The sequence below is a fragment of the Delphinus delphis genome, chromosome 6 (assembly GCF_949987515.2).
Source record: "Delphinus delphis chromosome 6, mDelDel1.2, whole genome shotgun sequence".
NCBI classification, from domain to species: Eukaryota; Metazoa; Chordata; class Mammalia; order Artiodactyla; family Delphinidae; genus Delphinus; species Delphinus delphis.
In genome coordinates this window covers 20,544,086-20,555,549 of record NC_082688.1, presented here as the reverse complement: position 1 = coordinate 20,555,549, position 11,464 = coordinate 20,544,086, and the positions used below count along the sequence as shown (strand labels likewise).

Here is an 11,464-nt window from a genome sequence, read left to right as displayed (position 1 = left end):
CCTAGACTGTAGTGTGATGAACATGGGCTTTGGAGTCAGGTACACCTGGCTTTGACTCGTAGCTCCACCACTTCCTAGAAGTGTGACCTTAGGCAAGTTATTTTAATAATCCCTAAGCCTTAGTTTTCTCATTTATAAAAAGGCAATAATAGTACCTATTTGAATTAATCTCCTGATTATTGTCACTCCAGCTTTCAGGAAAATGAAAGGTACGTGCTTCTGGCTGCAGTTGGTATCTCTTCACAAGCACTTGACCATCTTCTTGGGTTTGGGCAACCCAGAAATGAACACTAGGACCTAAGAAATAAAGAATCGATACATGTGATTTCAGTGGTGTCAAAAAAGATTTACAGGGAATTCCCTGGTGGTCCAGTAGTTAGTACTCTGCATTTCCACTGCAGGGGGCACGGGTTCGATCCCTGGTTGGGGAACTAAGATCCCACGTGCCGCGTGGCACGGCCAAAAAAATAAAAAGATTTATAGCTGCTCAGATTTATTACTAATCTGGTAATTGCCTCATTCTTTATAAATAAAATAGCATGGATATTTCCTGAGAACTGAAACAGCAACCTCTCACTCTACCCCGAGGGAGTGAGACCTACTAGTGGGAGACCAGGAAAGCAGTGTAGCAAGGAGGTTTAGAGGCGCAGGTTCAAAAATCATTCTGCCCAGGTTCAAATCTCAGCTCTATCCCCTAACAGCTGAGAATTAGTTTTGCCTTTATAAAATTAGGTTAAAGTACTCACCTTGTAAGAGTTAAAGATTAAATGAGATAATCTAAAAGAAAATAAAAAATAAATGAGATAATCTGCATAAAGCACTTGGTACAGTGTCTTCCACCCAGATTCCTCTTGAGTATTGGTATCAGGGGGCACCATGTTTTCATGCTTCTGTGCCTGTTCATGCTGGGAAGTCACAGTGACATGTTGAAGCAGTCTTGTTTGATCCTTTTCTTTTGCCCTTCCAGACTGAATTTTGTAGGATTCAAAATAATCAAACTCAATTTCCTTATCTGGAACCCATTCTTGCTGTGTTTTCAAGATTAAGATAAATGAATGGGAGATCCCAGATAAAACTGGAAGAACAGAGGTTTTGTAAGAATGGTTGGAGGAAGAAGGGAAACTGTACATCCTCCTCTATTCCTGCCTCTCTCCCACATTCTTACTTCCCAGACTTAAGCTGCCCCAGAAAGGCTGGGTAAAATCCTGCTAACAGGTCTTTTTGGAACTGATGATTCCAGAGGTTCTTGCTACCACAGTTAGCAGTTCCCAGCAGTTGAATTAAACAGTGAAAACAATAAGACATGATTCTAAATTAGCCTCTGAGCTGCCTGGCAGATTGGCTTGTCAGAAAAACTTAGGCGATTTGGGAAAGGAAGGAAAACTGGAATGACGGTAATACTGATACTCCACTGCCTGTCCTCCCAAAATTACACCCAAACTGGTTACAAAGCCATTCTGTAAAGATACTGGAAATCCACAACTTGATCGAGTTTATACAAAATCATGAGAATCTAATCTCCACAAGGGCAGGGATCTTTGATTTGTTCACTGATGTTACCAAGTGCCTAGAATGGTACCTGGCACTCTCAATAAATACTTGTTGAATAAACGAGTTAAAAATCAGTGACAGGGATCAACTGGAAGTGTTCTGTTTAGGGTCTTTTAATAAAGATGGGAAAAATGATGTAGCAATTTAACAGTGCTATTATACTTCATTAAGGATGTCGCACACTTTTCCAAAAATATATTTATTTTTAAAAACAAAAATCAGACAAGTTTTATCGAGTCAGATTTTCCAGAGACAAACCAGAGTTTGAATTTCAGCTTTCCGAGTGAAAGTTGAGCATCAGCAATCTCATGCAGAAGTATCTCTCTCTGCAGGACGTAAAATATTCGGCTTGACTGCAAGCACTCAATTCTCTAAATCTTGTTTGTATTTCTGCCATCATTTTACTCCATTCCAGGGCTCTGGCACACAAGATAATCCACCTCTAAAATTCAAAACTTCCAAATTGAGATGAACGATTGTTGGGCTTGGGTTGGGGTTTATAACCAATTCGATCATTAATCATTTGTTCCCTGCCCTTGGGGTCACTGCCGAGCCCAATGGCACCTTCTCCATCACTGCCTCCTACAACATCCACATCTTCCTTTTGTTTCTTACGGGTCTGAAAGTATAAAAGTTTTAGTATTAAGGCAATATTCTATTCATTAACAAACATTTATTTAGCATCTACCATGTATTAGGCACAGGGTAAAGGATAGGGTTCGGGTCTACAGAACAATAAACTGAAATCCTAGGTTTAGATGGTTAGAGGCACAAGGGGGATACACGGATATAGCGATAAAAGATGTAACCCCTACCCTCCAGGATGTCACAGTCTAACAGGGAAACAGGTAAATAGACCATTACAACACAGGGTGATCAGGGCTATGACAGAAGGAAGTCCATACAAGAGATGGAAAAATAAAGCGACCAGTAAAACAATAACCACCAGAAATTAACAGCTCAGCTGACACCATGAGATTAAATGTAACGCAGGAAAAGAAGGTTTTGTGCTATCTTATCATGAGGCCTGATTTGGGAAATTCATTTTGTTTTCAGATAAAAGGTTTGGCTCTTAAGCCACAAGTAACTGCAGAATTCACAAAGTCTGTGTCTCAGTTTGATCATTTTCAAAGAGAAAAACTAACACCCCACAACTACCACTACCTGAGAGTTCCTTACCAGAAGAATAGCTCCACTAAACTAATCTCTGGAATAACTGCTATTCTTCACCACTTACTGCTGAACTGTGAGCATTTAAATGCCAGTGTCAAAGTATTATAGTGAATAAGTGAGGTATTACTTTTTATATATATACAAACATAATGACCTTCCTGAGTTACTCTCTAGGCTACATTACCCAATAAATAACATTAGAAAGTTCTCCCCAAACACCTTTGTGAAAACAAGTTCTAAAAGGCACAGGATGATATCGTTTCATCTTATAAGCCATGAGAAAGTCGGAATATCCAAGTAGAATGAAATCATTTAAAAGGCTTCCCACTATGAACAACTGCTGACTGTTTCAAAATCCAGAGTCAGGGCTTCCCTGGTGGCTCAGCAGTTAAGAATCCGCCTGCCAATGCAGGGGACACAGGTTCAAGCCCTGGTCCGGGAAGATCCCACATGCCACGGAGCAACTAAGCCCATGCACCACAACTACTGAGCCTGCGCTCTAGAGCCCGTGAGCCACAACTACTGAGCCCACGTGCCACAACTACTGAAGCCCATGCGCCCAGAGCCCATGCTCCGCAACAAGAGAAGCCACGACAATGAGAAGCCCGTGCACGCAAGAAAGAGGAGCCCCCGCTTGCCGCAGCTAGAGAAAGCCCATGCGCGGCAACGAAGACCAACGCAGCCAAAAAAAAAACCAGAGTCATCAAAATGTAATCAAACTAATTTCAGTAACAAATAAAATACCAGTTTTCTACTGTTTTTATTTTAGTGCAGGGCAAAAACTATCCCACTCTCCTAAGTTGCTCTAAAATGGGTGAAACCCATTGGATAACTGCCTTTAGTAGAAAGACTAAAAACAACAAAAATACCTAGGAATAAATTTATACCAAGAAATAAATTTAAGAAGGTGAAAAGACCTGTACACTTAAAACTATGAGATATTGTTGAAAGAAATTGAAGAAGATACAAAAGAATGAAAAGGTATTCCATGCTCATGGATAGGAAGAATTAACAGTTAAAATGTCTATAACTACCTAAAGCAATCTACAGATTCAATGCAATCTCCATCAAAATCCCAACAACATTTTTCACAGAAATAGAACAAAAATTCCTAAAATTTGTATGGGACCACAGAAAACCCCGAGTAGCCAAAGCAATTTTGGAAAAAGAAAAAACCAAAGCTGGAGGTATCACACTCCCTGATTTCAAATTCTACTACAAAGCCACAGTAATCAAAACAGCACAGTATTAGCAGAAAAAGAGACACACAGCTCAATGGAACAGAACTAAGAGCCCAGAAATAAACCCTCACACATATGGATAATAGATTTATGACAAAGTAGCAAAGAACATACAATGGAGAAAGGACAGTCTCTTCAATAAATGCTGTTGAGAAAACTGAACAGCCACATGCAAAACAATGAAGCTAGACCACTATCTTACACCATACACAAAAATTAACTCAAAATGGATTAAAGACTTGAATGTAAGATCTGAAACCATAAAACTTCTAGAAGAAAACATAGGCAGTATGCTATTTGACATTGCTCTTAGCAGTATCTTTCTGAGTATGTCTCCTCAGGCAAGGGAAACAAAAGCAAAAATAAACAAATGGGACTATATCAAACTAAAAAGCTTCTGCTCAGCAAAGGAAACCATCAACAAAATGAAAAGACAGCCTATCAAATGGGAAAAGATATTTGCAAACAATTTATCTGATAAGGGTTAATACCCAAAATATATAAAGAACTCATACAACTCAACAGCAAAAAAACAGACAACCCAAGAATCTGAATAACCATTTTTCCAAAGAAGACATACAGATGGACAACAGGCATATGAAAAGATGTTCAGCATCACTAATTATCAGGGAAATGCAAATCAGAACCACAATGAAATATCACCTCATGCCCATTAGAATGGCTATTATCAAAAAGACAAGAAATAATGAGTGTTGGAGAGGATGTGGAGAAAAGGAAATCTTCACACACTGTTGGTGAGAATGTAAACTGGTGCAGCCACTATGGAAAATTGTATGGAGGTTTCTCAAAAAATAAAGAGTAGAACTACCATATGATCCAGCAATTCCACTCCTGGGTATATATCCAAAGAAAACACTAATTCAAAAGGGTAAGTGCACCACCATGTTTATCGCAGCATTATTTACAATAGCCAACATATGGAAACGTAAGTGTCCCTTGACAGATGAATGGATAAAGAAAATGTGGTGTTTAGGGCTTCCCTGGTGGTGCAGTGGTTGAGAGTCCGCCTGCCGAGGCAGGGGACACGGGTTCGTGCCCCGGTCTGGGAGGATCCCACATGCCGTGGAGTGGCTGTGCCCATGAGCCATGGCCGCTGAGGCTGTGCATCCGGAGCCTGTGCTCCGCAACAGGGGAGGCCACAACAGTGAGAGGCCCGCGTACCGCAAAAAAAAAAAAAAAAAGAAAATGTGGTGTATATATATATACACACACACACACATACACACAATGGAATACTACTCAGTCATAAAAATTACTTCAATTAAAAAAAAAAGTAACTCAATAGTGAGCTGACTCTGCAGAGTCAAAGTTTGGTATAAGACTAACACTTTATGAGACTCATTACAATTGAAGTTTTGAACCATAAAGGGCACTTCAGGAAAAGAGCAGAGTGTGCATAGGCAGTGAGATTAAAGATAGCTCAGCAGTGGAAGATAAAGTGGAGAGATGACCAAGGACCAGATCACAAAGGGCCTTACATGCCATCCTAAGGAATTTGGACTTCATTCTGAAGGCCAAAAAAAGAATTTAAGTCTTATCAATGGGCATCTAATACCGTGGCGTAAGGCTATACTTAAAAATACATATTGGGGGGCTTCCCTGGTGGCGCAGTGGTTGGGGGTCTGCCTGCCGAGGCAGGGGACACAGGTTCGTACCCCGGTCCGGGAAGATCCCGCACGCCGCGGAGCGGCTGGGCCCGTGAGCCATGGCCGCTGAGCCTGCGCGTCCAGAGCCTGTGCTCCGCAACAGGAGAGGCCACAACGGTGAGAGGCTCGCATAACGCAAAAAAAAAAAAAAAAAAAAAAAATATTGGGGCTTCCCTGGTGCCACAGTGGTTAAGAATCCACCTGCCAATGCAGGGGACACAGGTTCAAGCCCTGGTCCGGGAGGATCCCACATGCCATGGAGCAACTAGGCCCGTGTGCCACAACTACTGAGCCCATGCTCTAGAGTCCGCGAGCCACAACTACTGAGCCCGCATGCCACAACTACTGAAGCCTGCGCGCCTGGAGCCTTTGCTCTGCAACAAGAGAGGCCACCTCAGTGAGAAGCCCACGCACCGCTTCTCACTGTGGTCCCTGCTTGCCGCAACTAGAGAAAGCCCGTGCGCAGCAACAAAGACCCAGTGCAGCCAAAAGTAAATTAATTAATTAATTAATTTAAAAAAATACATATTGAACTCCTACTATGTATTAGATGCTGGGAACGCAACGGTGGAGAAGACAGACATGATTTCTACAATCAGGGTTCCTAATATAAATGATTTTACAATAAACAAACAAATCATTGTAAATTAGAATAAGTGGTATGAAATAAAAGAATAAAGTGCTTTGAGAGACCCTAATGAGATGAAGGCAGCATGGGTAGGAATGATACACCTAAGTTGGATACGGTCAGAAGAGGCCTTTCAGACTGAGGAAGTGACATTCAAACTGAGACACGAAGAAACAGGAAGCACTCCAGGCAGAGGAAAATAATATGTGCAAAGGCCATGAGTTATAAATAGTTTGGCATATTCAAGGAAATAAAAGAAAACCAATGTGCCTAGGGTACAGTGGGCAAGGCAAAGAGTGACAGAAGGAGAAAGAACATTTAAAAGCTTGTAGGCCATGAAAAGGAACTGAGGTTTTATTCCAAGTGCAGGAAACCACTGAGGAGTTTTAAGCATGAGAATGACATGATCTGAAATTTTTTAAAGATCATTCTAGACACCTGATGGAGAATGGATTGAAGACACAAAAATGGAAGTAGAGGGCTTCCCTGGTGGTGCAGTGGTTGAGAGTCCGCCGGCCAATGCAGGGGACACGGGCTTGTGCCCCGGTCCGGGAAGATTCCACATGCCGCGGAGCGGCTGGGCCTGTGAGCCATGGCCGCTGAGCCTGCGTGTCCGGACCCTGTGCTCCGCAACGGGAGAGGCCACGACAGTGAGAGGCCCGTGTACCGGAAAAAAAAAAAAAAAAAAGGAAGTAGAGAGACAACTTGGGATGCTACTGAAACTGTACAGAGTTAGTTGATGGTTATTTGGACTAGGGTTCTAATGGTGGAGATGAAAAGGTATGGGTAGATTCTAGAAATATTCTGGAGATAGAGCCGAAGGATTTATGGACAGATTGAATATAAAAGGTGAGGGAAAGGGAGAACTCAAGATTGACTCTTAGGTTTCTGGCTTGAGCAACTACTTAGATACTGACACAGGGAACTCTGAGGTGAAACTCGTTTGAGGAAGAAATCAAGAGTTTTTTGTTTTAACATGTTAAGTATAGTATGCTGAATAATGACCCCCAAAGCTATCAGGTCCTAATCCTTGGATACTGTAATTGTTGCCCTGTATGTGAAAAGGGTCTTTGCAGATGTGATTACATTAAGGATGCTGTGATGGGGACATTATCCTGGATTATCTGGGTGGGCCCTTAATGCCAACACAGGTATCCTTATAAGAGGGGGCAGAGGGAGACTTCACAGACAGAAGAGGAGAAGGCAGTGTGATCACGGAGGCAGACACTGAAGTGATATGGCCACAAGTCAAGGAATGCCAGCAGCCACCAAATACTGCAATAGTCAAGGAATAGATTCTTCCCTAGAGCCTCTGGATGGAGCATGGTCCTGCTGACATCCTGATTTTGGATCAGTGATACCAATTTCAGATTTCTGGCCTACAGAACTGTGAAAGCATAAATATCTGTTGCTTTAAACCACCAAGTTTGTGGTAATTTGTTACAGCAGCCACAGGAAACTAATACATTATGTTTAAGGTGCCTGTAAAGCATCTAAATAGAGATTTCGAATAAGCTGTTGGTATAAGAATCTGGAGTCCAAAAGTTAGAGTTATTGTTTTAAATATTCCTAACGGTTTGAAAGTTGCACTCTTACCTCCAGGTCCTTTCGAATGCTTTCAAACTCCTCAATGTCATCAAGCTTCAGCTCCAGACGGGTTGGTTTTCGTCTCAGCATAATGAAACCAACATTAAGGGACAGACCCAGTGAACTATCAGCTGTTAAAAATGGCAGAGAGGAGGAAAAATTGGAAGGGATAAATCTCAGCTACAAATATGTTCAATTTGTAAGCAGGCACACTAAAACAAATGGCGATACAAAAGACTCATTTGGATTCACACATTGACTTCTAAGTCTTTACGTGTATCATTATTACATTTTTATTACGTGATGGAGATCCACCACTCTGTAATTCTCAAAAGCTCTTTCTTCCAGAACTTAAAATAGCAAGCTGCCTGTAAAAGAGGATTCTAGGCAACAATCACTTTAATCTCATGCTCCATTCACAAAGAAATATTTTAGCTAAGAGAATAACGTTAAAATATCACATTTTAATTCGGTACAGTTAGTAGAGAGTATACAAACCATTAAATTTGATCAACAGTATGTGGGAATTATGAGAGATTTGTGATCACTCCCGAATGCTAAAATCAGTTTACTAAGTCTTATGAAAACTCCCTCTAACTCACCAATTCACAGGGTTATCCTCAGGGTCTAAATAGGTCCTAAATGGATAGGTCATTCATGAAACAAACAGTTCTTATGCTCCAGCTACAGAGTTAAGAGGCATAGTCACAGTCTGTGGGGAAAACAAACACATAAATGGAAAATTGCAGCATACTGTAATTAGAACTCTGATGAGGGTAATGCAATGGCATCACACAGACACACAATCCAGTGGGGTGAACAGGGATGTGGAAGACTTCCTGGAGGAGATGATGTCTTAGTTGCCTTGTGAAGGGCAGGCAGAGAGGATTAAAGGCATCCCAGGCAGAGAACAAGTATGCACAGAAGCTCAAGAGAACACTCTAGAATCTGAAAACCCAAAGTAATGCTTATGCTTTAAAAAAAAAAAAAAAAGAAGAGCTGGGTTTTTTTAGAAGAAAATAAAACTCCCCAACTGAGTTTAAAAGCTGTTGATGGCATCATCTTTATATTCTCACAGCGTCCAGTAGAGAATGTCTGCAATAACCAGCCATTAAATGTTCTGTTGAATAAACTGGCTACACTCTTCTTCTGCTGAAGGGGGCACGGGTCTGATCCCTCTCCAGGGAACTAAGATCCCGCATGCCGCAGCAGAGCAACCAAAAACAGAAGTCAGCCTCCTGGGAAAATTATATATAGGTCACATGGTGAGGATTAAATGAAAATGATGTAAGTGAAGCCTCCTTTAAAATATGTACAGATATAAATTATTATTACATGTATCTAGGATATAGCTAGGGACTGTGAAGTATACAAAGGAAGAAATGTCTCCTCCTTCTACCATGAAGCTTGGGACAGATACAAGTGATGTTATCAACACGAAACAATGGCACATTACATTTCAAATTGCTTTGTACTAAATCAGATACTATCTTTTTTTTCTTTTATTATTTTTTTATTGGAGTATAATTGCTTTACAATGTTGTGTTAGTTTCTGCTGCACAGCGAAGTGACTCAGCCATTCGCATACACACATCCCCTCCCTCTTAGACCTCCCTCCCCCCCATCCACCCAACTAGGCCATCACAGAGCACGGAACTGAGTTCCCTGTGCTATACAGCAGCTTCCCACTAGCTATTTATTTTACACATGGTAGTGTATTTATGTCAAACCTAATCTCCCAATTCATCCCACCCTCTCCTTCCCCGCCATGTCCACACGTCCGTTCTCTACGTTTGCCTTTCTATTCTTGCCCTGCAAATAGGTTCATCTGTACCATTTTTCTAGATCCCACATATATGCATTAATATACGATATTTCTTTTTCTCTTTCTGACTTACTTCACTCTGTATGACAGACTCTAGGTCCATCCACATCTCTACAAATGACCCAATTTCATTTCTTTTTATGGCCGAGTAATATTCCATTATATATATTTACAACATCTTCTTTATCCATTCATCTGTCGATGGACACTTAGGTTGTTTCCATGTCCTGGCTATTTTAATAGTGCTGCACTGTTGGTGGGGAATGTAAATTGATACAGATACTATCTTGATTCCAAAGTAGACAAAAGGTAGAGGAAGCCAAAGTTTCAAGGGGAGAGATTGCTTAAAAGAAAAAACAGGGACTTCCCTCGTGGTGCAGTGGTTAAGAATCTGCCTGCCAATGCAGGGGACACGGGTTTGATCCCTGGTCCGGGAAGATCCCACATGCTGCGGAGCAACTAAACCTGTGCGCCACAACTACTGAGCCCACGTGTCACAACAACTGAAGCCCACGCGCCTAGAGCCTGAGCTCTGCAACAAGAGAAGCCACCTCAATGAGAAGCCCACGCACCACGACGAAAAGTAGGCCCTGCTCGCCGCAACTAGAGAAAGCCCGCCCAGCAACGAAGACCCAACGCAGCCAAAAGATAATTAATTAATTATTTTTAAAAAGGGAAAAAAAGAAACTGTGATACATTTTAACTTTTCTGCAAACTATGAAAAGATCGCCACTAGGGAGCAGTATAGAGTAATGGGTAAAAGTGCTTGTTCTGGAGGCGAAAGGGCAGAGGGCACAGATTCTAATCCCATCGCCACTGATCTTGGACCATCAGCTTCACCTTTCACTAGATCATGGTTTCCTCGTCTGTACCTGTACTCTATTGTTGTATGGACTGAATGTCGTATTGCAGCGTAAATTCCTGTAACATAACCTGGCATTTAGTAAACGCTCAATAAACAGGCATTATTATTGTAATTGTCCTCGGGGAGGGTAGGGGGCTCTGTCCAGCTCGGGAAACACCAATATTTTGACCATCTCCACCCCCGACACGGGGACAAAACCTTGTCTTGTCCATCTCTGATGCCCCAGCACCCAGCGCACACGGGGCTGTGCAGAGTTGCTGGCGTGCAGTTTACCTGACGCCTCACATTCATCATCTCACTCGAAGTAAGACAGACCGGGCTGAAGACAGCAAAATCAGGCCTTGGCTCCTCCGCCAGGTCTTTATTTTCCTTTGGCGCTAGAGGGCTCTTCGAACTTATTCTCTCGCCACTGCCCAAATCCACCGAAAACCCAGCCAGCTCAGAAGAAACCGCCGAGAGAACTTCCTGACAGCGGAAGAGAATAGCACCCCCGCAGCTCCAAGGCCGCACTCGCTGGTCCAGAGCGAGGGTTTCCATGGCAACACGGTCCTTCGCTCCAGTAGGACTTAAAGCCCCTCGCAGGACCCGGAGCGACAGCAGGCCCCGGAAGCCGTCTATTCACTCCCCGAGTTCCGTCCGTAGCCGCGCGACTCGCCGCACCTACCTCTTTTCAGACCTGTTCAGCCCCTTCCCGGAACCTCGGCGCTCACCCCGAATCTCCGGCTAAGCCAACTGGACTACAATTCCCAGACTGCTCTGAGTCTCTCTCCTCGCAGAACCCTGTCCTTCGCGTGCTTTTCTCGGAGGCTCCACGGAACAAACCACTCGACGCGCCCAGACTCTTTCCTACTACGATTCCCATCATGCTTCACGCCGCCCAGGACGCTGCGTCCGCCCGCGGCCCACTTCCGGTAGGTGTCGTAATTC

The 11,464-nt window shown here is 42.7% G+C and overlaps 1 protein-coding gene across 1 annotated transcript; it reads right to left on the bottom strand.

Moving 5' to 3' along the window:
• Positions 1–1,734: 1,734 nt before the first annotated feature.
• On the bottom strand, positions 1,735–11,380 carry CDC26 (cell division cycle 26). The gene is made up of 4 exons (XM_060013330.1): positions 11,202–11,380; positions 8,450–8,559; positions 7,857–7,978; positions 1,735–2,170 (listed from the first exon to the last, which is right to left on the bottom strand). The coding sequence occupies exons 3-4, from the start codon at positions 7,935–7,937 to the stop codon at positions 1,994–1,996; spliced, it is 258 nt and encodes an 85-aa protein (XP_059869313.1). The 5' UTR covers positions 7,938–7,978; positions 8,450–8,559; positions 11,202–11,380; the 3' UTR covers positions 1,735–1,993.
• Positions 11,381–11,464: the final 84 nt, after the last annotated feature.

Coding starts and splice junctions, on each gene's coding strand:
- CDC26 (XM_060013330.1), bottom strand. CDS start 7,937: ATGCTGAGACGAAAACCAACCCGTCTGGAGCTGAAGCTTGATGACATT. Junction 2,171..7,856: donor GCATTCGAAAGGACCTGGAG/GTAAGAGTGCAA, acceptor TTATACTTTCAG/ACCCGTAAGAAACAAAAGGA.